The sequence below is a fragment of the Serinus canaria genome, chromosome 11 (genome assembly GCF_022539315.1).
Source record: "Serinus canaria isolate serCan28SL12 chromosome 11, serCan2020, whole genome shotgun sequence".
Lineage (NCBI taxonomy): Eukaryota > Metazoa > Chordata > Aves > Passeriformes > Fringillidae > Serinus > Serinus canaria.
This window is the reverse complement of record NC_066325.1, coordinates 18,407,041-18,435,010: the sequence shown is the minus strand read 5'-3', so window position 1 is coordinate 18,435,010 and position 27,970 is coordinate 18,407,041. Positions and strand designations below refer to the sequence as shown.

The following is a 27,970-nucleotide window of genomic DNA, read 5'->3' as shown; positions in this document are numbered from 1 at the left end:
AGACCTCACCATCCTCCCTGGGAATTTGGGGGGTTTGTTTGCAGGTAGCCTTGGAGACTGAGAAACCACCCGAATCCTGATCCTGGGGAGAGAAAGCCCATGGGGACTGGAATGAGCAAGGTACAGGGGCAGTGGGATGGGGGCCAGCACCTTCTCTTCTTCTGCAGCCTGTGGGTGCACTTCCCAGGTCCCTAAATACAGCTATCTGCACCTTCCCCTTTCCCACAGCCCTTTGGAATTCCAAGCACTTCAAGAGAATTAGGAAAGCAAACAGGGATTTAAATCCAAGGTTTATATCTGGGTGAAGATCTCAGTGTCTGCAGGTGTCAGAAAAGTGACTGCTGGCATTAAATGCTCATCCCTGGGGTGGTAAAACCTTGGCATTTTCATCCTCAAGGATAACAGGGGTCCCTGCAGGGAAATTCCCCCCTTTCCACCCTCGGAGTGTGCCCCAGCAATGGGGGAAGTGTGGTTTCAGTGCTGCTTTTTCCTCCAGGGCTGGAGGAGGGGATCAATTTCTGTTGCTGTCCTTAAATAACCACTTGGAATGTGAGTCCTCCAGTTTAAAATTAGACTCTGGGACAACAACAGAGAGATCAGATCAGGGCAGACTCCCTCTGCACAGGTCTGATGGGGTTTAACACCAGGGATTCACCCCCTGTGAACTCAGCCTGACAGGCAAAGTGCCTTTTACAGCCCCCAGGGCCACCAAACCCTTTGGGGAGCCCAGGCTGCTGTTGCCAAGGGCTGGATTGCTGCAGACACTTCTGTAGGATCCAGTTTTGGACTCCATAAGATGCAGGGCTCTGCATTCCCCTTCACAGTTTGTGCTGTGCTGAATCCAGGTGTTTGCACCCCAGGTGTGGGCTGGGGTTCAGCTGGATGTGACCCAGTGCTGTTGAAAACCCTAAAACTCCTCAAACCAGGGCTCTTCTGCCAGATGGGCACCAGCAAGTCCAGCTGACAATCAGCTCTGTCTTTCTGTGCCTCTGGAAATGCTCTGGCAGGTTCTTATGCCCCTTAAACACCCTCAGCTGTCCTTTTTCTCCTTCATAAACCTGCAGCAGCGAGTTGGAGACCAAATCTGCAGCCTTGACATCTCTTAACTGCAATAAATAGAAATCCTGCTATAAATAGCATCCATCCATCCCCAGCTGGCAGATGCAACCTTTGAAACTCCAGAGGATCACATCCAAACTCCTCCCGTTTCTGTGCTGAGTTGTTCCTGAGCTCTGCTCTCCTGAGGGGTTTGGGCTCAGCCTTTCCTGGTTGTTTATGAAGGTGATCCATGGATTTGGGTGCTTGGTTTGGCATGGCCTGGGTAGTTTGGTGCCAGGTGTCCTGGTCCTGCTGGCACTCATTCCCACCACATCAGATGTACCTTGTTCCTGGTGCCATCTGAATTCTCTCTCCTTTCTGTCACCTCCCAGATTGTCACCGGCCTCTACCTGGGGAATATTCGTGGTAAGTGCCTTTCCCTGCCCCTCCCTGGGCCTGTGGGATCCTTGGGCAGCTGGCAGGGCTGGAGGATTCCTCTCCTTGGCAACTCCATGTGCTCCCAACTGGGAATCTCAGCAAATCCCAGAGCTCCAGAGCTGCCCCAAATCCCCATCCCAATTTCCAGTGATCCCAGTCCAACCCAGGAAAGGGATGTTCACCGGGAGCTGTGCTCACCAGCCATGCTGGAGCCCCAGGAAATTCATGGCACATCTGGAATCCTCCCGAACAGCAAGGACACAACAGCCTTGTCTGAGTTCTCAGGGTAACTTCTGATGTTGGGGGTGGCTTTAGGAACCTGCTCAGTACCCAGAGCATCCCAGGGGGATTCTGCCTGGAAGGAGGTGTCCAACCTCCTCCCTGCACCGAGTGGGATGAGAGGCAGGGCTGGAATGAGGGTCAGGGGGTGGGGGGGTCCTGGCAGGGCAGGTAATTCCCACGTGGCTCCCGTTTCCAGACTCTGAGGACCATGAGAACCTGCTGAGCAAGGGAGTGACCCACATCCTGTCCGTCCACAACGGCGCCAAGCCCGTGCTGGAGGTGCGTGCCTGGCTGGGGGCCTGGGGACCACCCGGGGCAGCAGGAGCTGGGAAGGGACACGCGGGAGCTTCTCCTGGCCTGGGGAGAAGCAATGCTGGATTTGCAACGATTGGCACCGATTTGCACCAATTTACACCGAGTGGCACCAGGCGGTGCTGCCCAAAGGGGCTCAGTGATGGATTTGGGGAGGGGGCAGCGGGGTGTTTGGGTGGCTTTTTGGGGGCAGCGGGGTGTTTGGGTGGTTTTGGGGGGCAGACGGGACCCGCAGCGCTGCGGGGCCGTGCCCGGAGGGTGCCCGGTGCTGCCGGGGGGTCCCCACGAGAGGGCGGCGGCGCCCCGCGAATGGAGTCCCGGCGGGGACCTCAACCGGAGCTGGCACCGGTGTCCTCTGCTCGGTGTCCCCGCTCCTCCGGGCTCGCTGACCCCATGGGGTGCTGGGGACCTGCTGGGGGGCAAGGACACCTTCCACCATCCAGGCTGCTCCAAGCCCTGTCTAACCTGGCCTTGGGCACTGCCAGGGATCCAGGGGCAGCCACAGCTGCTCTGGGCACCTCCCCACCCTCCCAGGGAACAATTCCTTCCCAATATCCCATCCATCCCTGCCCTCTGGCAGTAGGAGCCATTCCCTGTGTCCTGTCCCTCCATCCCTTGTCCCCAGTCCCTCTCCAGCTCTCCTGGAGCCCCTTTAGGACCTTCAAGGGGCTCTGAGCTCTCCCTGGAGCCTTCTCCTCTCCAGGCGAGCACCCCCAGGTGTCCCAGCCTGGCTCCAGAGCAGTTTTCCCAGCTTTTGGAGCAGCTCCCTGGCTCCTCTGGGCTCTCTCCAGCAGCTCCACGCCCTCCTGGTGCTGGGGGTGCTTCACCCCAATATTGGGGTGCTGCAGAAAGGGAACGGGACCACCAGGACCCCTCATCCTTTGGGGCCACCACGGGGGGGGACCCCAACAAAACCCCAGCTGGGCCTTTCCCCCGCTGAGGCGCTGAGTACCGGGAGTGGGACAGAGCCACGGGGAAGGACAAGGGACAAACGGGCCGGGGCCAGGGCAGCAGCCAGGGCTGGCGAGCGCGGGGCTGGGCCAGACGGGGAGCAAAGCACACGGAGCGCTTACAACAGGGAGCAAAGCAGACAGGGCACTTACACCACGGAGCAAAGTGCTTGGAGCGCTTACACCGCAGAGCAAAGCACACAGAGTGCTTACACCATGGAGCAAAGTGCTCAGAATGCTTACACCATGGAGCAAAGTGCCTGGAGTGCTTACACAGCAGAGCAAAGCACACAGAGTGCTTACACCACAGAGCAAAGCGCTCAGAATGCTTACACCAGGGAGCAAAGCGCTCGGAGTGCCTACACCATGGAGCAAAGCACATGCAGCACTTAGACCACGGAGCAAAGCTCTCAGAATGCTTACACCAGGGAGCAAAGAGCACACAGCACTTACACCAGGGAGCAGAGCACACAGCCCTTACACCATGGAGCAGAGCACACAGCCCTTACACCAGGGAGCAGAGCACTCAGCTCTTACACCATGGAGCAAAGGGCACTCAGCCCTTACACCAGGGAGCAGGGCACTCAGCCCTTACACCAGGGAGCAGGGCACACAGCCCTTACACCATGGAGCAGGGCACTCAGCCCTTACACCAGGGAGCAGAGCCCGCGGAGGGGAAGCGGAGGGCCCGGGGGGTTTTGCAATGTGTCAATCACGGCCCCGGCGGTGACCGCAAACCCCAGCGGCGCTGCCACGGTGGGACGGGGACAGGGACATGGGGACACCCGGCCCCCGGAGCAGCCCCGGTGTTCACCCCGGCCCGGGGGCTCTGGGTTGGCCTTTGGGGAGGGTCGAGGTCCTCTTGGCTTCTCCAGGGTGGATTTGGTGGCTCTTCCCAGCCCGGGGACACGTTGGGATGTACCGGGTGTGGAGCTGCGGGTGAGGTGATGCGTGGAAAGCCTGTGGGCCACCCCAGCACAGAATTTTCCCTGTGCCCATCCTGCTCTGCCCCTTCCTTCCTTCAATAATCCAATTTTCAGCCTCCTGGGCTGGAGGGTGGTCCGGGGGGTTGGGCTGCCTGAGCCAGGAGGGACCTGATGGAGATGGGGCAATCCCTGGAGCTCTGGCTGCAGGATTTCACCCCCGTTTTGCTAAGAAAGGATTAAAAACAAAACCCCAACCCCCAGATAAAAAGGATCTAAATTTAGCTGCAAACAGGGAGGATTGAGGAAGCGATGTTTTAAGGAGAGGAAAGTAATCTGACCTAGGCCAGCAGGCAGCAGATGATTTATGGGGTATTAAAAGGACAGGGAGGAAATAACTCATTGATGAGAGTGGCTTTGTCAGTGCACATCTTCCTGGTGGAGTCTGGGGCTCCCTGGCTCCGTTTTGGGGGGCTCCTGAAAATGTTAGTTGTCCCCACAGCCTGGCCTGTCCTGTGGGGTTGAGAGGAAATCAGTGGGGTGGGATGGGTGCACCCATCCATTGCAGTGGAGCAAACCCCAAAGTGGTTTTCAGCTTTCTTCTCCCCTCAAGGTCAACTGAGAAAGGAAAAAAAGAGAGAGAAACGGAGGATTTTGTGATTCTTGGAGGTTTTTCATGACTGCTTTATTTGGTATTGCAGGACATGACCTATCTGTGTATCTCGGCCTCAGATTCATCCAGTCAGAACCTGTAAGTGATTTCCCATCCTTTTCCTGCTGGCAGCTGTTGGTCAATAAAAGCTCAGGTTGTTCAGGATGAAGGTTTAGTCCATTCATGCTGTGAAATTTCTCATAATCCCTGAGTTCCCAGAAGGTGGGGTTCATTGCTGTGTGGTAAATAACATTTTAGGGCTTAAAATCTGTTTTTAATGCGTGTTTGCAGTCAGGAAATGTGATTTTTTGGTCAAGTTTCCGAGTTATTCCACTGGGCAGGATTGTAAACTGGAGTGTTAGAGAGATGATTTGTGTCAGTCCTCAAGGCATATTTTTTAAAAGAGAAATTTATTAAAATATAAATTATTTTTGCCATATAAAGCAATGACCCACGCTCATAACTCTTGGAATGCTGTTTTGGAGATGAAGCTGCTGAGAGGAGCTGGGAGGAATTGCCAGGATTTTGTGGGATGCTGCTGCTTTGGGTGACGAGCACCCATAAATCCTCCATGTGCACCAGCAAATTGACAAATCCATGGGACTTTTCTCTCCAACCAAACCCTAAAAACATCAAAACCTAATTCCCAAGTCCCTGCCAGTGGAGGTGCTGGATTTTCCAGCATCCTTGTCAGCAGCCGTGGAATCCTGGGGGTGGAATCCTGCTTGCTCATGCTCTGGCTGAGCGGAAAGAGAAGCTTTACAAGAAAACCCTGCCTCAGCAAGAACTGGGATTTTTGGTTGTTATTTTTTTCCCACTTCGCTCATTTCTTTGCGCTCGTGGCGTGTCTACGAAAGGGAAAAAAAAAAAAAAAAAAAAAAAAAAAGGGGAAAAAAATAAAAAAAGAAGATAAGGCTGCCTGCAGGAAGGAAGAGTTATTCAAGAAACTATTTTCTGCTTGTCAGTTTATGCCTTGGGTTTCACAATCCTGGTGAACTTTGTGTCCTGCTTGTGATTCGGGAGCTCAGCACTAATTCCACTCCCTGATCCCAGGCTGGGAAAGCACAGGCAGAGCTTTCCCTGTGGGAAAAACACCCGTGGAGTGGGTGAGGATGGATGGGGGAGCCCGATTCCTTTGGGATATTGGGACAGGGGTGCAGGCTGGAGGCACGAGCATTGTGTCCTTGCTAGCAGAGAACATTCCTGCTGGTCCTGCCGAGGGGCTGAAGGGCAGGACTGGGATCTGGAGAGTCTGGAGCTGAGTGGGCAGCAGCTGCAGGCCCTGGGGGATGTTGTGTGCTTTGTGAAGATCAGCAGGACAAGCAGGGAAATCCCCTGGGATAAACATTGATGCCTTGGGAAGGCTGAGCTAGAGCAGAGGCTGCACAGAGCTAAAGAATAAAGCAGGGATTTATTGAAAGGATCTCCTCCATGGATCCACCTGGGGCACCACAAGAGCCCAGCCAGGGCTGCACCCAAGGTGAACCAAAATGGTCCCAAAATGAACCCAAGGTGAACCAAAATGGTCCCAAAATGAACCCAAGGTGACCCAAAATGGTCCCAAAATGAACCCAAGGTGAACCAAAATGTCCCAAAATGAACCCAAGGTGGACCAAAATGGTCCCAAAATGAACCCAGGATGAGCCAAAATGGCCCCAAAATGAACCCAAGGTGACCCAAAATGGTCCCAAAATGCCCGAGCGCTCCCGGGGTCTCTCCCTGGGATCAGCTCTGCTCCATTCCCACCTTGCAGTTCATTGTCCCAGCCCAGCTTTAGCCCAGGCACTCCCACCCTGCTTGTTTTTCTCTCTCCAGCCCACGGGGTTTGTGCTCCTGGGCTGAGATTTGGCTCATTTGTCCTTGGTGCCCAGCTGGAGCAGGAATTGTTTTGTCTCCCTGCTCTGGGCACAGAGCTCACCATGCCCTGATGGGAACCCAGCCCCACACACTAAAGCAGCACAGAATGTGAAAAACAGAAAAGCTAAAATCTGAGGCATCACTTTGGGCAGTGAAAATCCTCCCAGACGGTGATGCTCCATTTGCTGGAGGATCCTTGGATTGCCACCTCCTTCCAGGAATGAGAGGCTCAGTATTTTCAGCCTGCTGACCATGTCAGACACTCCCTCACCTCTCCTGTTCCTGGGGAGCAGAACCCCCTGCAATCCCTGAATTAATTCACTTTGGCTGCCGAGCCCCGCGCTCAGGGCAGGGTGAAGAACAAACACCCTCCTCCCGGGGCCAGCAGGGATGGAGGAGCTTCTGGAGAGTTCCCAGAGGGAAAGCAGCTCCCTTGGCAGTGGGAATGACTGCAGGAGGTCAAGCTGTGGCTTCTGAGAAATCAGGAAGGCAGCGTGGGCTCGCCCACCCCGTCACGCGCAGCGGAGGAAGTCCGGCGCCGCAGCAGAGGGGCTGCCAGAGGGACCCTCTTTCCCTGGATGTTTTTGGGTTTTTTTTCCTTAAAGTTGGGATGAAATGTGTGAGATGGTATTTTTTGTTTGGATTTAGAGGTTTATTGGTTTTTATTTATATTGCAGTTTTACATATGGTGAGTTTTATAGTTCTTTAATAAGTAAAAAAGGGAGTTGCATCTCCATTTTTTATAAGGTTTTTTTGAGGATAAACTGTTTAATTAAGAAATGATACTTAAATTATTTTTATTTTTAAATTAATAACTATCTTTCAACTAATTTTTAACTTAACTAATTTTAAATTTAATAACTAATTTTTAACTTAATAACTAATTTTTAACTTAATAACTTAATGCTTACGTAATGACTAATTTTTAACTTAATGGCTTAATAACTCTGTGCAGAGAGCTCACCATCCCCTAGCATGAAGCTCAGACCCACACACTAAAGCAGCACAGAAACTGAAAGATATAAAAGCCAAAACCTGAGACATCACCTTCACCTGGCAGAGGAAGGATCTCTGCTCCCACCCCGCGCTGGTGGCTCCAGGGTGATGGAAAACCCTTGGAATGACAGTGCTGCTGTTTGCAGGGTGCCCTGGTGCCCTGCAGGGACAGCCAGCTCTTCACTCCTCACCTCTGCCTCTCCCCCTGCAGGCTGCAGCATTTTAAGGAGTGCATCCAGTTCATCCACGAGTGCCGGCTCGGAGGGGGAGGCTGCCTGGTGCACTGGTGAGAGCTCCTGGGACCCCTCACAGCCCAGCTGGCCTCTGGGAGCTGGGGATGGTGCCTTGGGAAGGCTCAGCTGGAGCAGAGGCTGAGCAGAGCTACAGAATAAAGTAGGGATTTATTAAAAGGATCTCCTGAATGGATCCACCCTGGGCAGCAAAAGCTAGGGCTGCACCCAAGATGAACCAAAATGGTCCCAAAATGAACCCAAGGTGAACCAAAATGGTCCCAAAATGAACCCAAGATGACCCAAAATGGTCCCAAAATGGTCCCAAAATGAACCCAAGGTGAACCAAAATGGTCACAAAATGAACCCAAGATCACCCAAAATGGTCCCAAAATGAACCCAAGATGAACCAAAATGGTCCCAAAATGAACCCAAGATCACCCAAAATGGTCCCAAAATGGTCCCAAAATGAACCCAAGGTGAACCAAAATGGTCCCAAAATGAACCCAAGATCACCCAAAATGGTCCCAAAATGAACCCAAGATGACCCAAATGGCCCCAAAATGCCCGAACGCTCCCGGGGTCTCTCCCTGGGATCAGCTCTGCTCCATTCCCACCTTGCAGTTCATTGTCCCAGCCCAGCTTTAGCCCAGGCAGTCCCAGCCTTGTTTTTCTCTCTCCAGCCCACGGGGTTTGTGCTCCTGGGCTGAGATTTGGCTCATTTGTCCTTGGTGCCCAGCTGGAGCAGGAATTGTTTTGTCTCCCTGCTCTGTGCACAGAGCTCACCATGCCCTGATGGGAACCCAGCCCCACACACTAAAGCAGCACAGAATGTGAGAAATAGAAAAGCCAAACCCTGAAGCATCAGGCATGGGCTCCCAAAAAGTGTCCTTGGTGTTGAACGTCACTGGGGAGGGGGAGGAAGATGAGGAGGAGGCCCAGAGTAGCAGGGAGGGCCACGGGAAGGCCCCTGGATCCACAGGGATGGGTGCTCCCTGCCCTGACCACCTGAGCACCCAAGATGTGGCTTGAGGAGGGGACAGCGAGGTGACAACAGCAGGGAGAGTGTGAGAGGAGAGCTCCTTCCCCTCTCTCAGCCCAGCCAGGGATCTGCACCCCAGGGGTGACTCCTGCGGGATCCCCTCCCTGACTGGGCTCCTCTGGGGACAGCCTGGCCGGGGTGTCCCGCAGCAGCACCCTGCTGGTGGCATACCTGATGACAGTGACAGAGCTGGGCTGGCAGAGCTGCCTGGCTGCCACCAGGGCCGTTCGTTCCTACGCCAGCCCCAACCCCGGCTTCCAGCAGCAGCTGCAGGAGTATGAGAGCACCCTGCTCCACGAGGTAAGGCCCCCTTGGCTGCTCCTGGGGGGGTTTGCAACCAGGCACGGCTCCTTGGCATGCAGCTCCTTGCCCCAGCTGGATTTGGGAATGCCATTTATCACCTGAGGATTTGGGGGTTTGCGTGCAAAAACAAAAAGAAATTTAAAAAAGAAGGACTTGGTATTGTGTGAGTGCACCTTAAAATGTTCCTAAAAACCCCAAACTTGAAAACCCCAAACTTGAAAACCCCAAACTTGAAAACCCCAAACTTGAAAACCCCAAACTTAAAAACCCCAAACTTAAAAACCCCAAAACTTGAAAACCCCAAACTTAAAAGCCCCAAACTTGAAAACCCTTGGGTACACCTTGGAGGGGTTTGCAACCAGGCACGGCTCCTTGGCATGCAGCTCCTTGCCCCAGCTGGATTTGGGAATGCCATTTATCACCTGAGGATTTGGGGGTTTGCGTGCAAAAACAAAAGAAATTTAAAAAAAAATTGCTTTGATATTGTGTGAGTGCACCTTAAAAAAAGTTCTTAAAAAACTTGTTTTCTTGAGTTGGGATGCTGCAGGAAGGATGGGAGAGCAGTTTGTCCCTTGGGAAGCTCGGGAAGGAGCTGGGCCAGTTCCCGGGAATGCAGCAGGGAGAGGGGGAGTGGAAGGGGAGGAAGGATCTCCTGAGGATGTCTGGGCACGCTGGGATCTGCCCGGGCTCCCTCTGCCAGCCCGTGCCCTGCTCTCAGGGGCAGGGTCAGGCAGGAGTGCAGAAATCTCCTTTTTCCTGCCCAAAAGGAGGTTTGGGAGAGCAGGAGCTGGGGCTGGCTGGTTCCCAGAGGGGAGGGAGGATGGAGCAGAGCCCAGCTGCATTCCAGCAGCTGCAGAGCACTTAGTGCAGAGGTCAGAGCTGCACGTCTGACCTGGAAAGCCTTCGAAAGCAGAGGGAAAGGCCTTAAAAAGCAAAGGGAAAAAAACCTTAAAAAGCAAAGGGAAAAAAAACCTTAAAAAGCAAAGGGAAAGGCTTTTAAAAGCACAGCTCCCACCTGGCTCTCCAGCTGCCTCCAGCCTCCCACCCTGAACCGTGCTCCTTCACCCATCCCAAACTTCCCATGGGACACAGACGCTCTGCAAGGAAAGAGAAACCCTGGAAATGAGGGGTGCAAGGGATGTCACAGCTCCTGTCACCCCTAAACCCAGTGCCACCCCCGTGGCAAACAGGGGTCCCTGTGCTCCCCTGAGCCCTTGGGGGGGGATTCCTGTCCTGGCAGGAGGGAGCAGGGACAGCTGTGACACTGTCCCCAAGGCCAAGTTCCCTTCCCCGGGTGCTGTCACACGAGGGATGTGGCCCAGCCCCGTTGTCACCAGCTGCCAGAAACGCCCCTGGAGGAGGGTGGAAAATGCTCCTGGGGATTACAAAACACCCGCGGTGCTGGAGATTCCCGGTGGGGCTTCCCCTGGCAGGGCCAGCTCTCCCCAGCCCTTCCCACAGACCCCGGGGTGGGCTTTGCTGTGCCCTCCCTCCATCCCAGCTCTTCCTCCTGCTCCCAAAATCCACCCTGGACACCACAATTTCCTCCTTTTCCCTTCCAGTCTGCTTTTTCCATCACCTCACAGTTTTGCCAGTGGCTCTGTAAGCCTTTCCCTGAAGCAGCTGAGGTTGGAGGTGCTGGGATGTGTTTTCCTGTCTGTGGGTTTTAGCAAGAGCTTCCTTTTCCTTGAAACTCCCACCCGTGTTCCCTGTGATGTCAGCCCTGGAATGGCCCTCGTGGGTGGGAAACCTCAATCCTGGCTGGTTCAAACCTGTGAGGAACAGCCTGGACCTCCTGGGGACCTCCTGGAGCTGTGGTGCCTCAGTTTCCTTCACCTCAGGGAGCTCAGATGGGAGGAGGGAATGGGGAAGATGCTCCAGCCTCGCTGCTGGAGCGTGCGGCTGTGAGTTCAAGCTGGCTCCTCCGGGCTGGAGGGATGGAGAAGGAAGGAAGGAAGGAAGGGAGCAAGAGCAGCAGCAGGATGATGGGCAGGGTTAGAGAAGGAAGTCAGTGTGGATGTCACAGGGGGCACAGATGGACATTCTGGGGACAGAGGTGTCCCCTGTGGTGCTGGCACATTGTGGCCAGGCTGCCTTTTTCGCTCCTGGCCTGAGAGAGGAGGAGGAGGAGGAGGAGGAGGAAATGGGCTGGAACCACTTCTTGCTCTGGCTTTAAGAGGAAATGCCTGGCCAGCTTCCCCCATCTCCCACCCACTCCCTCCCTCCTCCCTGGGTGGGGGGAGGCAGCTCCCAGCTGGGTGCTGAGCCCTGCTGGGTGCCAGGCAGCCCTTCCCACGGAGCTCCATCCCTCTGGATGGTTGGCACAGAGGGGAGGTGCCCCCCAGGAGATCCTGGCATGGATTTTGCCCCCAGTGCTGTCCCAAACCCTCTGGGTCTCACTTCCCAGGGGGTGTTTTCTAGCAAGGAACACAGGCCTGGCTCCCAGGGCCACCCTGGGCAGGGATGTCCCTGCTGGCAGGTGGCAGCTGTGTGACAGCCCTGGTGAGTCCTGCTGTGGGAGGGAGTGGATTTGGGAAATCCAGACATTCCCAGTGGAAATCCCCCCTGCCCAGCTGATTTTCCTTGGCTGCAGGAGAGGGAGATACCACCAGGGTCACTCTAAATTTTTTTTTCCTTGTGGCTGCTGCATTGCTGAGCTGCCAGTCCTGCTGCCCTGCATCCCAAACTTTTTCTGGGAACTCGGTGGCTCCTGCCCATTCAGGAGCCCAAATCCCCAGCGAGGGCACCTCACCCTGGGGGTGCCAAGGCTGGGCAGCACACAGGAGCTGCTCCCTCTCCCCCTGGTTCCCCTGGCTGCATCCCATCCCTGTCCTTGTCCCCATCCCAGGGCTCCAATGCTCGGTCCCTCTCTGCACCCACAGGTGCCCTCCATCCTTTCCTCGAGGTGTTTGGTGTTGCTGGGTGTGCTCCTACCACTCATCCCAGTGATTCCTTGGTGGATCCCAGCTCCTCAGGGAGATGGCAGAGCCCCTGGGAGCCCTGGAATGGTGAATCCTGGCAGAGCTGCCCCTTCCCGCCCACGCTCCTGCCTGCTGCCATTTGGGGCTGTCTGGCTGTTTCCTCCTCCCAGCAGGAACGGGAACAGTTCCTCTGGATCATCCCTTGCTGCCAGCTGGCCCCTGGCCACCAGGGTGCTCCTGCCTCTGCCATAATCAGGATCAGTGGGGTGAGAGGCTCCCCACAACCTCCTAAGGTCCTCTGACATCAAACCTGCCCCACCTTGCAAGGACCAACTGCTTGTGGGGGCAAAAAAAAGCTTTGGGGAACATTCCTTATGGGAATTCAGGCACAGGAGGAGCAGCAGCAGCTTCTTGGCAAGGAGGAATAAATAGATGAAGCTGCTGTCCCAGCTGCAGCCAGGATGGGAAGCTGAGGGTGCTGCCAGCTCTGTGCCGGGCTGGGGATGTGGGGAATGCTGGGATGGGGGATCCATGAATGTGAGCTCCTGTGGGATGGGACCTTCCTGCATGCTGGCTGTGCTGGGAATGTGGGGAGTGCTGAGATGGGGGATCCACTGCGTTTGTGGGACATCCACACTGACTTCCTTTTCTAACCCTACCCATCATCCTGCTGCTGCTCTTGCTCCCTTCCTTTTCTTCATCCCTCCAGCCTGAGTGTGAGCTCCTGTGGGATGGGACCTTCCCGCATGCTGGCCCTGCTGGGGATGCAGCAGGAATTGCTTTGGGATGCAGCAGGAATTGCTTTGCTCGCTGCTTTCCCCCGCAGCTGCCTGCTCTCTCTCTTTCTCTCTCTTTCTCTCTCTTTCTCTCTCTGGGGTTTCTCAGCTTTCCAGGTCATCCTGACAACCTCTCCTGCCTTTTTCCCGGCAGTACCGCGCCTGGATCCGCCGGGAATACGGCAGGAACCCCTTCCAGGACCAGGAGGAGCTGCAGCGCCTGCTGGGGCAGCAGCAGCAGCCCGGGGGCAGGGATTGCTCCTGGCCCAGCTCCCCGGCTCCCACCTTTCCCCCTCCGTGCCGCGCAGGTGGCACCGCTGCTGGCACCGCTGCTGGCAGCAGATGGATGAGCAGATAAGCAGCCAGGCTGTTCCCGGGCAGGAATTGGCCCTGGGGCTTGGGAAACTCCGTTTTCCCTTTGCCAAGCACCTCCAGGGATTGGTGTCTATGGCACAAACTGCCAGCACCAGCCTGGGCTCCAGGGCTGGAGCAGGGGGACAGGAGCCACAGAGCCCCCCGGCAGCTGCCAGCTCCACGAATGGGTGGCAGCGCCCTGCTGTGTCCCATTGCCCCATTCCCAATGGATTACAGCCAACTTTCCACCCTCAGAGCAGCAGCCAGCCCTGTCCTTCTGTCCTCATGACAATATCTGGGCTGGCAGGGCACGGGAAAGGTGCTGCAGGCCTTGGGAATGAATCCAAGGTGGGAGGAGATGGAGAGGGGCCACCTTGTCCTCTGAGGAAGGAGGGACAAATCCTGGGATGTGGGGGTGCTCTGAGCCTCAGCTGGCACCCACTGGGGTGGGGAGAGGGGCTGGAGGTGTTTTGGGGCTGCCCCTCACTGTGCATGTGCTTGGCAGGTGAGTATCTGGCATTTTCCTTACCCCAGCCCCAGGGATAAGGGGAAAGGAAAATCCAAATTTACCTTTTATCTGGAATTTTCCTTATCCCAGCCCCAGGGAGGGGGGAAATCCAGCAGTGCCTGTCCCACTGCCTCCATCCCTGGAGCCAGAGAGGGTTTGGGATTTCCCTGAGCCCCATCTGAATGTCCCTGCTTGCCAAAGAAACCAAAAGCTTGCTTGGATTCACTCAGCCCATGGACCAATTTAACTCTGTCCCTCCCCAAAAGCCTTTTTGGTACCTAAACCCTGTGGCCATGTCCAGTTTTTCATCCCAATCTCGGATTGTGCTTTTCCAGAGCTTTCCTTGGCAGAATTTCCCCCCATCTGCCTTACAAGGAGGGTCCCATCCCATGGATTCAGCCCTTCCACATGGGAACCTTCAACCCTTCCGTGCCATCTCGCCCTTTTACTATAATTGCCCTGTTTGTCCACTCAAAAAATGTCTGTTCTGCAATTCCTTCTAAGAAAAAAGAGATTCAAAACATTTCTAGGAATCTTCTGGATGAAGATTTTTGGGTACACATCGTGTGACAGCACCAGGGGTGACTCAGCCAGCTCCTAATAAAGAAAAAAGTGATTAAATCCTGAGGGTGCCTGGACTTGATTTGTGGTGTTCCTGGTGGGAATTACAGAGATGGACTGAAATGACCTCCCTGCTTCCCATTTTCTTGGTGAGAACCACCAGCAAAACAAAAAGTTTTAATTATTCTATGTTCAGCCATGATCTATAGAATTCCAGGGGGGAAAATAGTGGTTTTTTTCCATTTATTTTGATGGAGAAAAGGGTCCCTGTGGCTGCTATTCCACATGGCAGTAATGGGAAAGCAGGGGATGAGGTGGAGGCTGTTGGAGGAGTGGGCTGAAGGGAGGCTGAGCAATCAGCTCAGGGATCAATATTGGATTCAAAGCCTCTGTTTTCATTTTAGGAAGCAGAAAAATGGAACTTGCATGCAGGAAGAGAAAAGAGAAGAAAGTGGGAGTTAATAGGAAGTCATTGGGGATGGGTGATAAGCAGAGATTAGATGTGCAGGAGGTGTGATAAGCTCCACAGCCCGGGCTTCAAACATTCCCAGGGAACCACAGCACCAAAGCAAAACCTGGGAAAATCCCCCAGATTTGGGGAATCACAGGGAATGCAGCAGCACCCTCCATGCCTGACATCACAGCCACAACCCTGCCCCAAAACCTCCCCCTAACCCAAATTTCCCTGGATTTGGGGGCTATCAAAGATCTATTTTTTATATGAATATATCTATTTTTCCACTCTGGCCTCCATCAGTGAGACCTGAGGTGGCTTTAGGAATTCTGGGAGCTGGGAGCCAAACCCCAAACAGGTAAAACTGGGCTGGTTTCCACTTTTTGGACATTGCCAAGAGCACCTCAGGCTCGGCTGCTGGGCTCTGCCCTCCCACCCCGGGGTGCTGCTGACATGGGAAATTGTTCCCAACACATTCCTGGCCCTGCTCATCTCCCCTTCCCAGCAGCAAACAGGACTGGGGGGCACCTCAGCCCCCTGTTTTAATCCCTATTTTATTTGGGTTAATCTTTTATCCTTCCCACAGGAACCCTCCTCACCCCAGGGAATCTGGATTTTCCTTTCCACCTTTACCTTGGCTATGAAGCTGCAGAGCCAAAGTGAAGGTGGGAATGATGAGGTCACCACTGCAATGAATTTCCAGGTTTTTGGTCTCCAGAGGGGATGGAGAGTTTGGCTGTGTGCTGCCCTTTAAAAATCACAAGTTTCCCAGGATTTTAACAAAACAAAGAGGTTTTTGCAGGAGGGTCTCTATCTAGCAGGAGGGTGCAAAACCCCTGCAAAGCTTAAAATTGTATTTTTTGGTCAAAAAAGAAAAGGAATCCCTCTGACTGTGTTGGTTGGAGAAGATGGGTTTGGGCTCACCCCAAATCTCCTGGGGGTGATCCAGTGAGGATCAGTGGGGTGTTTAAAACAAGGGCCATTCCAGCCATCCTTTGTTAGAAATGACAGGAAAGGTTGTGCACCTCAGAGCGTTATTTTTATTAAACCATCTGTGCAGCTCCATACATTTCCCATTTCTCTGTATCGCCCACGTGGGAGCAATTGTGGTTTTCTTCCAAGAAATGTGAGTGTAATCTGGTAATCCCAAAAAAATCCCCCTCTGAAGTCAGGCTGCAGATGGCCCTCTATGCTGTGGTGGGTCTGGCTGGGGCACAGTCAGGATACCAAATCCACACTGGGAACAGTGGGAGCTGCTGGGGCAGGCAGGGAGGGAATGATCCGGGACTGGGGCTGATCCAGAAAGGAACTGGGAACTGCCTGCACTGAACTGGGACTGGGGATGGACCAGTCTGGGACTGGGAAGGCTGATTTGGGGTTGGGGATAGAATGACCTGGGATAGGAGAGTGACCAGTCTGGGACTGGGGATATTGGTCTGGGACTGGGGAAACTGATTTGGGAATAGGGAAACTGATCTGGAAAAAGGGAAACTGGTCTGGGAATGGGGAAACTGGTCTGGGATTGGGGAAACTGGTCTGGGATTGGGGAAATTGATTTGGGAATGGGGAAATTGATTTGGGAATGAGTAAACTGATCTGGGACTGGGGAAAATGGTCTGGGACTAGATTGATCTGGAAGTGGGGGGGGTTTCGGGCATATACTGATCATGGGCTGGGGATGGACTGATCTGGGACTGGGATATTGGTCTGAGACTGGGGATGGATTGATCTGGGACTGGGATATTGGTCTGAGACTGGGGATGGATTGATCTGGGACTGGGATATTGGTCTGAGACTGGGGATGGATTGATCTGGGACTGGGATATTGGTCTGAGACTGGGGATGGATTGATCTGGGACTGGGATATTGGTCAGAAACTGGGAATGGATTTATCTGGGACTGACCTGGGACTGGTAACGGACCAGTCTGGCTCAGGGAAGACTTCTCTGGGATTGGGGAAGCTGGGTTGGAACTGGGAATGGATTAATTTGGGATGGGGAACGATGGGACCGATCCAATCCGGGAAAGACCTGGGACAGGGACTGGTTAGCCACGCCCCCTCCCGTCAAGGCCCCACCCCCTCCATCCAGGCCCCGCCCCCCGGGTCAGCTGATTTCGGGGAAAGCCGCGATTTAAGAGAAACTGCGGCGCGCGCCCCGCCGGGACGCTTCTCATTGGTCAGCTCCGCACGGCCCCGCCTCTCCATTGGGTAGGGCGGGAGCGGGGGAGGAGCCTGTGATTGGTGGAGCGTGGAGTGGGCGTGGTAGTGGGCGTGGCCGCATAATATCGCTGGTATTTATAATGAGCTCGGCGAAATCGCGGGCGCGGCACCGGGAGCGCGGAAACGGGAACGGCACCGAGACCGGCCGGGGGACAGGTACCGGCATTCCCCATGGGTGGGCAGGGACCGGCCGGGGGACCGATACCGGCATCCCGATAGCAGCATCCCCCGTGGGAGGGCAGGGACCGGCCGGGGGACGGGTACCGGCACCGGCATCCCCTGTAGGAGGGCAGGGACCTGCCGCAGGACCGCGTCCTGTACCGCCATCCTCTGTGAGAGGACACCGGGAAGGCACCGGCAGCGAGCGGGGAAAGGCTGGGGCCGGTGCCGAGCCCTACCCCGGTTTCCCGCATGCCTGGGGCTGCCGAGGAGCGCAGGGGATGTGCGGGATCGCACGGATGCGGGACGTCCCCGCAGGGGATGTCCGGGATCTCACGGATGCGGGATGTCCCCGCAGGGGGTGTGCGGGATCGCACGGATGCGGGACGTCCCCGCAGGGGGTGTCCGGGATCGCACGGATGCGGGATGTCCCCGCAGGGGGTGTCCGGGATCGCACGGATGCGGGATGTCCCCGCAGGGGGTGTGCGGGATCGCACGGATGCGGGATGTCCCCGCAGGGGGTGTCCGGGATCGCACGGATGCGGGATGTCCCCGTGTCGCGGTCCCCTGCGCAAGGAGCGAACCCGCTGCGGGTGGCGGAGCCCGGGACGGGCGGGTGGAGCCGCGGCGCTGCCGCTGCCAGCCCGGTGGAGGCGGCTCCTCGGTGTTGTCCCGGGCGGGTGACTCCCCGTCGGGGAGGGAGATGGAGCCCCGGCCTCCGGCAGCCATGGGAAGAATCTTTCTAGGAAAACAAGTGCCCCATTTCTGCGGGATTGCTCAGGTTCTTCCCTTTTGGCATCGCTCAGGGCGGGCGCTGGAGCCCCCAGAGAAGCTGTGTGTGCCCCGTTCCTCCAGGGATGGGCTGTGGCATGTCCTTTGGGACATCCAGCTGGCATCCAGAGCTGCGCCCTCCGTGACGTTTTGGCTGGCGGTGTTGGTGCTCACCATCCCTAAAACCCAGGGCTGTGCTCTGAGTAGCCAGGGCCCTCTAGAAGGGATGGAATTTGGTGGCACTGAGCTGGTGGCAGCCCATGGCGAAGCAGGGACCACTGGCTATCAGGCTGTGCTGGGAACATCCTTGTTTTCTCCCCAAAAACCTTCCAGTGGGGCAGTAAATAACAAATAAACGAGGGAGAGGCAGTCCTGTAAAATGTAGAGCCCAGAATGCCTGGGAAGTTGATCCAGGGGCTGCTGATCCCTTCTGCCAGGCCACCAGCTCCTGTCGTGGCATGGAGGTGACAGGGAGGGTGATCCTGGCACTTTGCTTCCAGCAGCTGTGTGTTCCTTATCCCTGGGAGGATTTGGGATGCAGTTTGGAGCTGGGATCTGCTCCCCAAGTAGTGCTTGGTGAGAGGAGCTGCTGCCCCCTCCGGGACAAATCCTTGTGCCAAGGCCAGCCAGGGACAGCTCTGGCACCCCAGCAGGGCCTGCCCAGTGTCACTTGCTCAGGTGACAGCACAGCTGGGGGCTTTAGTCCCCATCCATCTGCTTCCTCTGTGATTTATCCTGCAGCAAAATAGGAATAAGCAGAGCACTGAGTCAGCTGCTTCTGGGAGCGGAACTTTGGTAGAGCTGGAGGAAGAATTTGTAGGAACTCAGAAGGAAATTGCCTTCATTTTTCTTTTTTTAAATTTTTTAAAATAATTTTAAAAGAAGCAGAGGATGGGCTGGGGGGTGTGGGCTGGGGGTGTTTTAATCTTAGAATTACAGAACTGTGGGATCACAGAAGGGTTTGGATTGGAAGGGACTTTAAAGTGGGAAGACATTGGCAGGTGGGGCTTCCAAAAGCTGCAGGTGGTGCTGCTGCCAGGTGAGCACGGGGCAAAGGGGCAGAGCAGCCCAATCCCTGTGCTGGGATGGAGCTGGGATGGAGCTGGGATGGAGCTGGGATGGAGCTGGGATGGAGCTGGGTGTCTCTGCATGTGAAATACGCCAATCACTTGTTTTGAAAATTTTAAAAGTTTGATAGTAATAAAATGGTTATAAAAATAGTAATACAGTTAGAGTAATAATAATTTGCACAGTTTGGATTAGGACAATTTGAGACAATAAAAACAAAGAGTTATGGATGGTCCAGGTACCTTTTTCTGGGCAAAATAAGCCCAAAAAAAGACCCAGGTTAACAGAGGACCAACCCTTAAAAACGATAACCTGTTGCATGTTCATACACCTCATCCATGATGCATAAATTCCATTCAAACAGAGGATTCTGTCTGGGCAGTTTCAGCTTCTTCCTCTGAGTCCTGAGGCAACTTCAGGGCTGAGCCAGGCAGGAAGAAGTTTGTATCTTCTGATAAGAGAGAATTCTGATAAATTCTCTTTCTCTGAAAGATTCAGGTGTCCTGTGGCTGCTATCTTGGTGTGAAACCTTTCTTTAAAAAGAGCATCTTACATGGTTTCTATTTTAACATTTCGTTATAACCTAAGGCTGCACTCAACACGCCACCCAAGAAAACCAACTCAGCGCCACTTTCCAACCCAACACACACAATACTCACTTGGATATTTGAGAAAAGGCAAGGCCAAGCAGTGCTCTTTGGCCCTGCAGGATGTGTGACAGGAACGGCGGGCGGCGGCTGCGGCAGTGGCTGATCGAGCAGATCGACAGCGAGCTCTACGCCGGCCTCATCTGGGAGAACGAGGACAAGTCCATGTTCCGCATCCCCTGGAAGCACGCTGGCAAGCAGGACTACAACCAGGAGGTGGATGCTTCTATTTTCAAGGTAGGGAATGTCTTCTCTTGGTGGTTCCATGTTGGAAGCCAGGGAATCCCTCTGGCTGCCCTGGAGGACTCGAGACCCTCCCCAGGGGGCTCAGAGAGCTTGGCACAGAGCCCAGGACCCCCATGCCTTTGATCCTGACCCATGGAAAAAACAATCACCAACCTTTATAGGAAGGATTGCAAGTCAAGGGAGTTTGAGTAGAATGAGAGTGAATTCATCACAGGGTGAAAATGTAGAATTTTGGGGTTTTTAGGATGGGGCTTCAGGGGGTAAGATGGAGGAGTCTGGGTGTGTCCAGTCTTTCTCCTCCTTCTTCTTCTTGGCCTCCAGCTTCTGCTGCGATGGTGGCACTTCTGGATTGGTTTAGAGTAGAAGCTCACTGTCTAACACTGGTGATGGGGATTGGGAAGTTATGGTAAATATTGTACATGTAGTTTTTAGTATAAAAAGATAACACCGGTGTGCCTCAGCCCAACCTGCCAGACAGACCTCAGCAGGTCAGAGAAAGAAAGAATGGTATTGAGAGGAATAATAAACAACCTTGAGAACAAGAACAGAAAAATCCTGACTCCTCCTTCGACAGCCAGGCTGGGAAAAAGAAGCTGGTACACATCTCAGGGTCACTCTGAGCAGCAGAGATTCTGAGAGCTCCTGGGCTCTGTGCTGGGACATGGCCACGCTGTCTCTGGGTTTTGTGTCTTTATCCCTTGCAGGAGATGCTGCAGTTGGTCTCCTGGCTTTTTTTTTTTTTTGGGGGGGGGAGGATGATTTATTCCTTTTCACCAAAATTTAGGACCAGTTTTAGGTTTGTTTTCAGCATGTTTGAATCCAGGTGTGATGTGAGAAGCAGCTTTTGACCTGCTCTAAACCTCTCATCAGTTTGATGATAAAATGCTGGGTTTATGTTAAAAGAAACTTAAAAGGACCTTCTAGGTGGGAAGGAAGGATTTCACTGAAAGGGGGGGTTTCCAGTTTGGGAAAAAATGGAAAAATTCCATCCTGAAGCAAAAAGTTCAGGTTTTCCCCAGGAATTCCCTTCCCTCTGACCCCACTTCCAAGTATCTGTACTGGTGAAGGAGTTTAATTTCAGTAAGAACTGGTTTGGGAGCACTGAGTTATGAGGATAGCCTTGAACTCAGCCCTCTGAAAATGTAGAAATCTCTATAAAAGTAATCAATCTGTATATTTAAAAAAACATGTAATGTTTTTCATTCTTCCTTCAGTGGTAAAATATGTTCTTCTACTAAAAGGACAAATTCTGTTCTGATCTTAGGGAAACCAATTTTATTTATTAATTAGCCAGGAGCTGGGAAATGAGGTTTATTTTGATTTTTTTGATTGAGCAGCGATTCCTCGTGCTCCTGACCTGTAGGTGCAGAAGTGAAGCCACAAGTGATGATTTTGACCTCTGCTTTTTGCAAACCTGGCTTTTGCAAGCCTGTTCTGCATTTCTGAGGCAGGTAGTGCTGCTCTGCCCCCCAAACCCCCCAGGTGTGGTGGCTGTGCAGGTGGCCGCAGTCTAGGAGCGAAACAGCAAATCCCCAAGAGACGCTCGAGAGGGTGCAAGATGCAAAATGCTCTCTGCAAGCCCAGAGAGGGCTCACAGGGAGGGTTTTCTTAGGGTTTTTTCTCATTCTTTGCTTCAGGCCTGGGCTGTTTTCAAAGGCAAGTTCAAGGAGGGTGACAAAGCCGAGCCGGCCACGTGGAAGACGCGGCTCCGCTGCGCCCTGAACAAGAGCCCTGACTTTGAGGAGGTGACAGACAGGTCCCAGCTGGACATCTCCGAGCCCTACAAGGTCTACAGGATCGTGCCAGAGGAGGAGCAGAAGTGTGAGTTCCCCAGGAAGGGACTGAGCCCTGCTCTGGGTCCATCCTGGGGGCACAGCCCTGTGCCTGAGCACGGCTCCCTGGCCAGCCCTGCTCTGTGCTCTGTGCTTGTCCTGCTCTGCAGATGTCCCCTGGGGTGACAGGGAGGGGAGGAGAAAGGCCAGGCTTGGGGTTTTTAACCCCTCAAACCCCTAGGAAATATGGGACAGCTGCAGCCTCGTGGGAGCTCCCATCCCCTGAGGATGTTGTAGGGGCAAATTCCACCTTCCCTGCCTGGGGGAGGGACATGAGCCTCAACCTTATTTTTAACTCCCAACCCCTGCCCTGAGGGTGGTGGGGAGCTGCAATAAATCCCTTTTCTTGCTGGAGGAGCAATAATTTTGCAGAGAGCTGCTCTGATGTCCAGTGTGGCTCAGCTCACACTAACTATAACTCTATTTGTGGTTAGGGGAGCCTGTGTGCTTTGTCCTTTTTTTTTTTTTTTTTAAAGTTAAAAACTTGCAGAAAAAAGCATGATTTTGCAGTCAGGAAATCTGCCTTTAGCATCTCTGTCCCCTCCAGCCCGTTCACACTGGGGCTGTGCTGCCACTATGCAAATGGCACTGCAGGTTCCCACCAGCAGCGCCACTGCCCTGGGGTGGCTGGTGGAAAAAAGAGAAGCAGCAGCCCCAGCCCCAGTCTCTGGGGTGCTCAAAAAAACCCCAAACCCTCTCCTCTGCTCCAGCTCTGTCTCTGTCACCAGCCAGGCTTTTGATTTTTCTTGCTGCTGGTGCCTGTGCAGAGGGGAAATGAGTTGTAAAGTGATTTTTGGCCCCAAACACGCAGCTCTGGAGGGGCTGTGAGCCTGTCCAAGGTGCTGTTCCATGGCTCTGCTGTGGTTCCTGCTTTCACCACTTTCACTGGCTGAGAGGTTCCCAAAACCCTCCGAGATGAGCTGTGCTTGGCAAGTGGGGGTGTTCTGACTGCAGCCCCACCTCTCCCTCCAGGCAAGGCAGGGGTGGCCACCGGGAGCAGCCTGAACGAGGTCACCGACATGGACTGCAGCTCCTCTGCCATCGACGACCTCATCAAAGAGGTGAGGCCCCACCCTGGCTGCAGGTGCAGGGCTCTGGCCGAGCTGTGTGCTGTGGGACAGCTCTGCCTTCCCCAGATTGCCTCTGCAAAGCTGCAGGGCTGCGTTGGCAGCTCCTCCAGGTGAGCCAGCACCGGCACTCCAGGCTCTGATGTTGGCTCCTGCTTTCCTTCTGCATCAAGCTGGGAGAGACCCTCACTGGGGATGGCTCTGTCACAGCTCTGTGCCCCTCCTTGGCCCTGTCACACCTGGCTGCTCGCCCTCTGTAGCTCTTGAGGCTCTTATTCAGATCTACAACCTGGGCAATGCCAGACTTGGTCTCTCCAACCCCCCAAAAATTGGCTGGTGATGCCATTTGGGCCCTCCCTGAGTGCTCCAAGAGCCTTGCTGGAGGATCACACCCGCTCTGATCCTGGTGTCTGCTGTCCCACAGCCCTCCTGTGTGGATGAGTACCTGGGCATCATCAAGAGGAGCCCCTCACCCCCCCAGGAGACCTGCAGGAACCCCCCAATACCCGACTGGTGGGTGCAGCAGCCCAGCCCTGGTAAGCAGCCAACAGCTCGTGTGGTGTTTGGGAGATTTTTGGGGCAGGAAAAATCTTCCTGTGTGGGGATCAACTGCTCCCCATGCTGTATTTTATCTTCCTTATTAAGAATGTTTGAAGTACTCATGAAGAAATCCAGCTGGGAGCTTTTTGCTGGCATTTCCCATGTGGGAGCTGGGAAACCTGGGGCAGAAAATGAGGGGGGTGGTGGGGGAAGCTGGGGGATTGGGATTTGGGATTTGGGAATGCAGGCTCAGCTTGGCTTTCTGTGCCCACAGCGTTGCCCCTGATGAATGGATACTCCAGCTATGAGCAGTATCACTCAGGTAGGGCTCCTCACCTGGCCAGCAGGTGCCCCTCTCTGTTTGTGGTGGCAGGAGGTGGCTCTGACTCTGTCCCCCACCTTGAGGGAGGCTTTTCTTTGGGTTTGGGAGGCGCTGCACCGCCCTATTATCCACATTTCCATGCTGGGATGAATCCTGCCCGGTGGCATGGGGGCAGAGAGCAGCTGCTGGGGATGCTGGCACCAGGCAGCCTTTGGGATGGGGGGAGTGTGGAGCAAAGCAGGAGGGAGAGGTTCAGTGGGTTTGAAACTAAACCTCCAGAAGTTCCACCCCAACATGAGGAACAACTTCCCATGGATGGTGTCAGAGTGGAGTTGTGGAAACCCCACCTGGATTTGTTCCTGTGTCACCTGCTCCAGGTGACCCTGCCTGGGCAGGGGGCTTGGACTGAGTGGTCCAGAAATCCCTTCCAACCCCAACCACTCCATGATCCTGTAATGCTGGGAGCTCTCACTTGCTGGTCAGCCCTGGAGATGTCCCTCCACCAGGAGAGAGTCACTCCCAGGAGATCTGGGATTCAGGCATGGCAGCGAGGAGCGGCTTTGTCCTTCCCTGGTGTGATACCCACAAACCCCTCACCTCCCAGGTTATTCCCAGATGGTGATCAGCTTCTACTACAGCGGGAGGCTGGTGGGCCACGTCAGCACCTCGTGCTCCGAGGGCTGCAGGATCTCCCTGGGGCAGCCCTCGGGCCACGGGGAGAAGCTCTACGCCCCCGATGCCCTGGAGCACGTGCGGTTCCCCTCGGCCGACGCCATCCAGAACGACCGCCAGAAGCAGATCACCAGGAAGCTCTTTGGCCACCTGGAGAGGGGCGTCCTCCTGCACAGCAACAAGCAGGGCATCTTCATCAAGAGGCTCTGCCAGGGCAGGGTCTTCTGGAGTGGCAACACCATGGCCTACAAGGACAGGCCCAACAAGCTGGACCGGGAGGACGTGGTGAAGATCTTTGACACCAACTTGTTCTTCCGAGGTTTGTAGGAGCCTCCTGGGTTTTTTTTTGGTGTTGGGATTTCTGCTCTTTCCTGTGGGAAATAAATCCCTGCATTGAGTGGTTGAGGGTGATCAGCCAGCAGATGTGGTGGACAATCCTGGGTGGAGGAGGGGATGGGAGAACAGGGGTATGACTCTGGCCAGAAACTCCCTGGAAAAGCTGAGGTAATTCGGGGATCCCAAAATCTTGGGACAATGCACAAAGGGTTTCTGGAGCTTGGGACCCCCTTGAGCCCTGTGGTGGGGTCAAAAGGGTGCAGCCCTTTTTCCTTGCACACTTTGAATCCCTCCCTGCTGGGTTCCCAAGGATGAGCAGGTGACGCTACCAGAGCTAGGAAAGGATATTTGGGGTCGTGTGGCAAATTCCAAACCGGAGGCTTTGCTTGAGCCCACAGCTTCCTCGTGGGGTGCCTCTCCCAGGGATGTGTAACAAAGCCTCTGGAGGGCAAATTCCCAGTTTTCCTCTGTCCTTGCAGAGCTGCAGCAGTACTACAACAACCAGGGCCGCTTCCCAGACAGCAGGGTGATGCTGTGCTTCGGGGAGGAGTTCCCAGACGCCGTGCCCCTGAGGTGTAAACTCATCCTTGTCCAGGTATGGGGGGCTGGGAGGAAAGGGAATCCAGGCAGAGTGGGAATTCTGCCAGCAGAGCCCCACCCCTGCAGCCAGTGGGGAATTTGAGTGCCTGGATTGGGGTGGAAGAGGCTTTTCCACAGAGGTGCTTGGGCTGCTGATCTCAAATTCCTGGAGCTGGGTTTGCAAATGAAGCTCCCTAAGGGCAAGAGTTCTGTGAACTGCAGGGAAATCTTTCCTCTTCCTCCTGATCCTGCATTGGCACTGGGACTTCTGCCTTTTCCTGTGGGAAATGGGGAAGTAAATCCCTGCAGTGGTGGATTTAAGATCAGTCAGTGGAGTGGTCAGCAGCTGGGACTGGCAGCAGTGGGGCTGGAAGATCTTGGGAGGGGGGAGAAGGGGATGGGATGTGGGGTCAGTCCTCATGGCCCTGGACAAATTTCTCCTTGGAGAAGCTGCAGCAGTTGAGGGGCTGAAAAGGCTCAGGACAGGGCATTTCTGGAGTCTCTTGGGCCAGCCAGGCTGTGGCAGCAGGGATGTGACAGGGAGGGCACAGGGAGGGTGTGACATCCCCTCTTGAGCAAGCAGAGACCCAGCAGGTCTGTGGGGATTTCACAAGATCACAGACTGGTCCTGTGCCTCCTGCACAGCTCCTGGCCTTGTCACCTCTTGCTGTCCTGGATGGATCACTCTGGACGTGCTGGGACACCCCCAGCCTGTCCCTGCACCTCCATATCCCTGCTGCCAGGAGCTCCTGGGGCTGCTCCTTTATTCCTGGAGCTGCTTGTGGAGCCAGACCTGCTGTCCTGGCAGGACCCTGTGCTCTGCTGTGCATCCCCCAGCCCCAGGAGGTGCCCCAGGAGTTCCTCCTCACTCAATCCCTGCCCTCTTTCCCGTGTCCCAGGTGGAGCAGCTGTACCTGAGGCAGGTGGTGGACGAGGCTGGCAAGAGCTGCAGCTCCAGCCCCATGCTGCCCGTGGCTGAGGAGCCCCAGCACGACCAGGGCTACCGGATCTTCCAGGACATCTGCACACCCCGGCCGCTCTTCCGAGAGAGCCAGCAGATCGCCGTGTGAGCCTGTGCCCTCCCCCTGCTGGGCTGGCCTGGCCACTCCCAGACTGCTCCCACCAGTGCCTAAGGGTCTGAAAAAGTGACACTAAAAAGTGTCATTTTTTCTTAATTTTTTCTTAATTTTTTCTTAATTTTTTCTTAATTTTTTCTTAATTTTTTTTTCCTCCTATATTTTTTTTTCCTCCTATATTTTTTTTTCCTCCTATATTTTTTTTTCCTCCTATTTTTTTTCTTTTTTTTTTATCCCCTTTTTTGTTTTTCCTTTTTGGAAGTTGTGTTTTGGTTCTTTGCTGTTTCCAGTGCAGAGTCTGTATAAATCCAGTGGTGAAAACTGCCATGAGCAAACAGGTTGGATGTTCAGAGTTTTTGTCCTGTCAGGAATTTATGATAAAAGTGACTTTTCTGGTCCCAGGACTGTCTGTAGCTGATGGCTGGGGACATCCAAGCTGTGCAGGAAGGTCAGGGCTGGGCTGTGCTTTGTGTTGCATTTGTTAATGGCCAGTCAGGCAGAACCAAACCCCAGCAGCTGTAACCACCTGCCCCAACAATCTGCAGCTCAGACCTTGCTGAGAGCAGCAATTCCATAGGAGGTGACTCTTGGAAAAGCCTCAGAATGCTCCAGTTTAGGAAATTCCATCCAGGAATCAGCTTTCCCCCTTCCAAGAGTCCTGCTGGTGGAAGGCAGGGTGTGCCTCCCCAAGAGAGTCCTGAAGTTCCTCTTTATTTTTGCTGTGAGATTTGTGTGTTTCTCTTTCACGCCAAAGTGGATTGAAATTTGGAAACCCATGCAGAGATTCTGGATGTAAATATTGAATATGAAAACTTGGGAATCTTCATTTTTCCTGACCAGAGCCGGAGTTTATATAAATATAGAGAATTTTAATTTTTCAAGATTGCAGCCTAGTGTGAACAGCTTGGCTTCACCCTCCCAAACACACGTGTGGGGCTCTCCCAGGCGTGTCCAGGCAGCGTCATCCATGTGTAAATCCTCATTTTCACAGCCTCTGTGTGCCCCCAGCTCTGGGGAGCTGCTGGTGCCTCCCAGGGCAGGGCTGCACATGTGTGTGTGCCACCAAAGCTGCCTATTTATTGTATGCCTGGGGTTTGTTCATTTTTGGAGTAAATTTTTATATCTCCCTGCCATTAAATGCTATATTTTGTATTTCTCTTGCAGTGTGGTTTTTGGGTGCAGTGGGTGGGGTCTCAGAGCTGCTGGGGGGAGTCTGGCACCTCTGACTTGCCCCTAATTTGGTTTTACCTGTGGTGGGGTCTGTGTTGAACCTCTGTCACCTCCTTCCTCTTCCTGGACTCACCTCCAAGCAGAAAGAAATGAGTCAAAATTCTGCAATGCAGTGCAGGGAGGGAAATGGGAACACTTGGAGAGCCTTCATTCCAGAAGGAGGAGGAGGAGGAGGATGTGTCCCTGCCCATCTGCCACAGCACTGAGCTGGCTGTGATGCTTCAGGGTCACGGGGTGGGGGCAGTTCTTTATGGTTGTGTCCAAAAACTTCCTCTTTTCCTTTTCCCATGGGAAATGGGAGTGTTTCTCCACTGTCCTGTGGTGGTGAAATCCCAGCTGACAGCCAGGTGCCCCCCTGATTCCCAAGATGAACCAAAATGGTCCCAAAAGGAACCCAAGATGACCCAAATGGCCCCAAAATGCCTGAGCGCTCCTGGGGTGTCTCCCTGGGATCAGCTCTGCTCCATTCCCACCTTGCAGTTCATTGTCCCAGCCCAGCTTTAGCCCAGGCAGTCCCAGCCTTGTTTTTCTCTCTCCAGCCCACGGGGTTTGTGCTCCTGGGCTGAGATTTGGCTCATTTGTCCTTGGTGCCCAGCTGGAGCAGGAA

The 27,970-nt window shown here is 54.3% G+C and overlaps 2 protein-coding genes across 4 annotated transcripts; both read left to right on the top strand.

Moving 5' to 3' along the window:
• The first annotated feature begins 99 nt into the window (after positions 1-99).
• LOC103816870 (dual specificity protein phosphatase 22-A-like) lies at positions 100-14,167 on the top strand. Its single transcript, XM_050979088.1, has 7 exons — positions 100-120; positions 1,326-1,464; positions 1,955-2,037; positions 4,645-4,694; positions 7,660-7,734; positions 8,849-9,020; positions 12,875-14,167. The coding sequence occupies exons 1-7, from the start codon at positions 100-102 to the stop codon at positions 13,076-13,078; spliced, it is 744 nt and encodes a 247-aa protein (XP_050835045.1). The 3' UTR covers positions 13,079-14,167.
• A 2,712-nt stretch (positions 14,168-16,879) lies between these two features.
• On the top strand, positions 16,880-27,285 carry IRF8 (interferon regulatory factor 8). Of its 3 annotated transcripts, none has more exons than XM_009090897.4 (9): positions 16,880-16,974; positions 19,526-19,700; positions 21,347-21,530; positions 22,514-22,602; positions 23,033-23,144; positions 23,423-23,470; positions 24,075-24,461; positions 24,958-25,073; positions 25,957-27,285. In XM_009090897.4, exons 2-9 carry the CDS (start codon positions 19,527-19,529, stop codon positions 26,125-26,127), a joined length of 1,281 nt encoding a protein of 426 aa, XP_009089145.2. In that variant the 5' UTR covers positions 16,880-16,974; position 19,526; the 3' UTR covers positions 26,128-27,285. The 3 variants fall into 3 exon arrangements, with proteins under 3 accessions (XP_009089145.2, XP_050834989.1, XP_050834988.1); XM_050979032.1 differs by having other exon boundaries at positions 16,916-16,974; positions 19,405-19,700; XM_050979031.1 differs by lacking the exon at positions 16,880-16,974 and adding an exon at positions 17,053-17,078 and having other exon boundaries at positions 19,405-19,700.
• The last annotated feature ends 685 nt before the right edge of the window (positions 27,286-27,970 follow it).

Bases quoted from the DNA above. Each gene is read 5' to 3' on its own strand.
- LOC103816870 (XM_050979088.1), top strand. From the start codon at position 100: ATGGGGACTGGAATGAGCAAG. The intron at 121-1,325 runs GTACAGGGGCAG...TGGCCTGGGTAG, and splicing joins TGGGGACTGGAATGAGCAAG to TTTGGTGCCAGGTGTCCTGG. The intron at 1,465-1,954 runs GTAAGTGCCTTT...TCCCGTTTCCAG, and splicing joins CTACCTGGGGAATATTCGTG to ACTCTGAGGACCATGAGAAC.
- IRF8 (XM_009090897.4), top strand. From the start codon at position 19,527: ATGTGTGACAGGAACGGCGGGCGGCGGCTGCGGCAGTGGCTGATCGAG. The intron at 19,701-21,346 runs GTAGGGAATGTC...TCTTTGCTTCAG, and splicing joins TGGATGCTTCTATTTTCAAG to GCCTGGGCTGTTTTCAAAGG. The intron at 22,603-23,032 runs GTGAGGCCCCAC...GCTGTCCCACAG, and splicing joins TCGACGACCTCATCAAAGAG to CCCTCCTGTGTGGATGAGTA.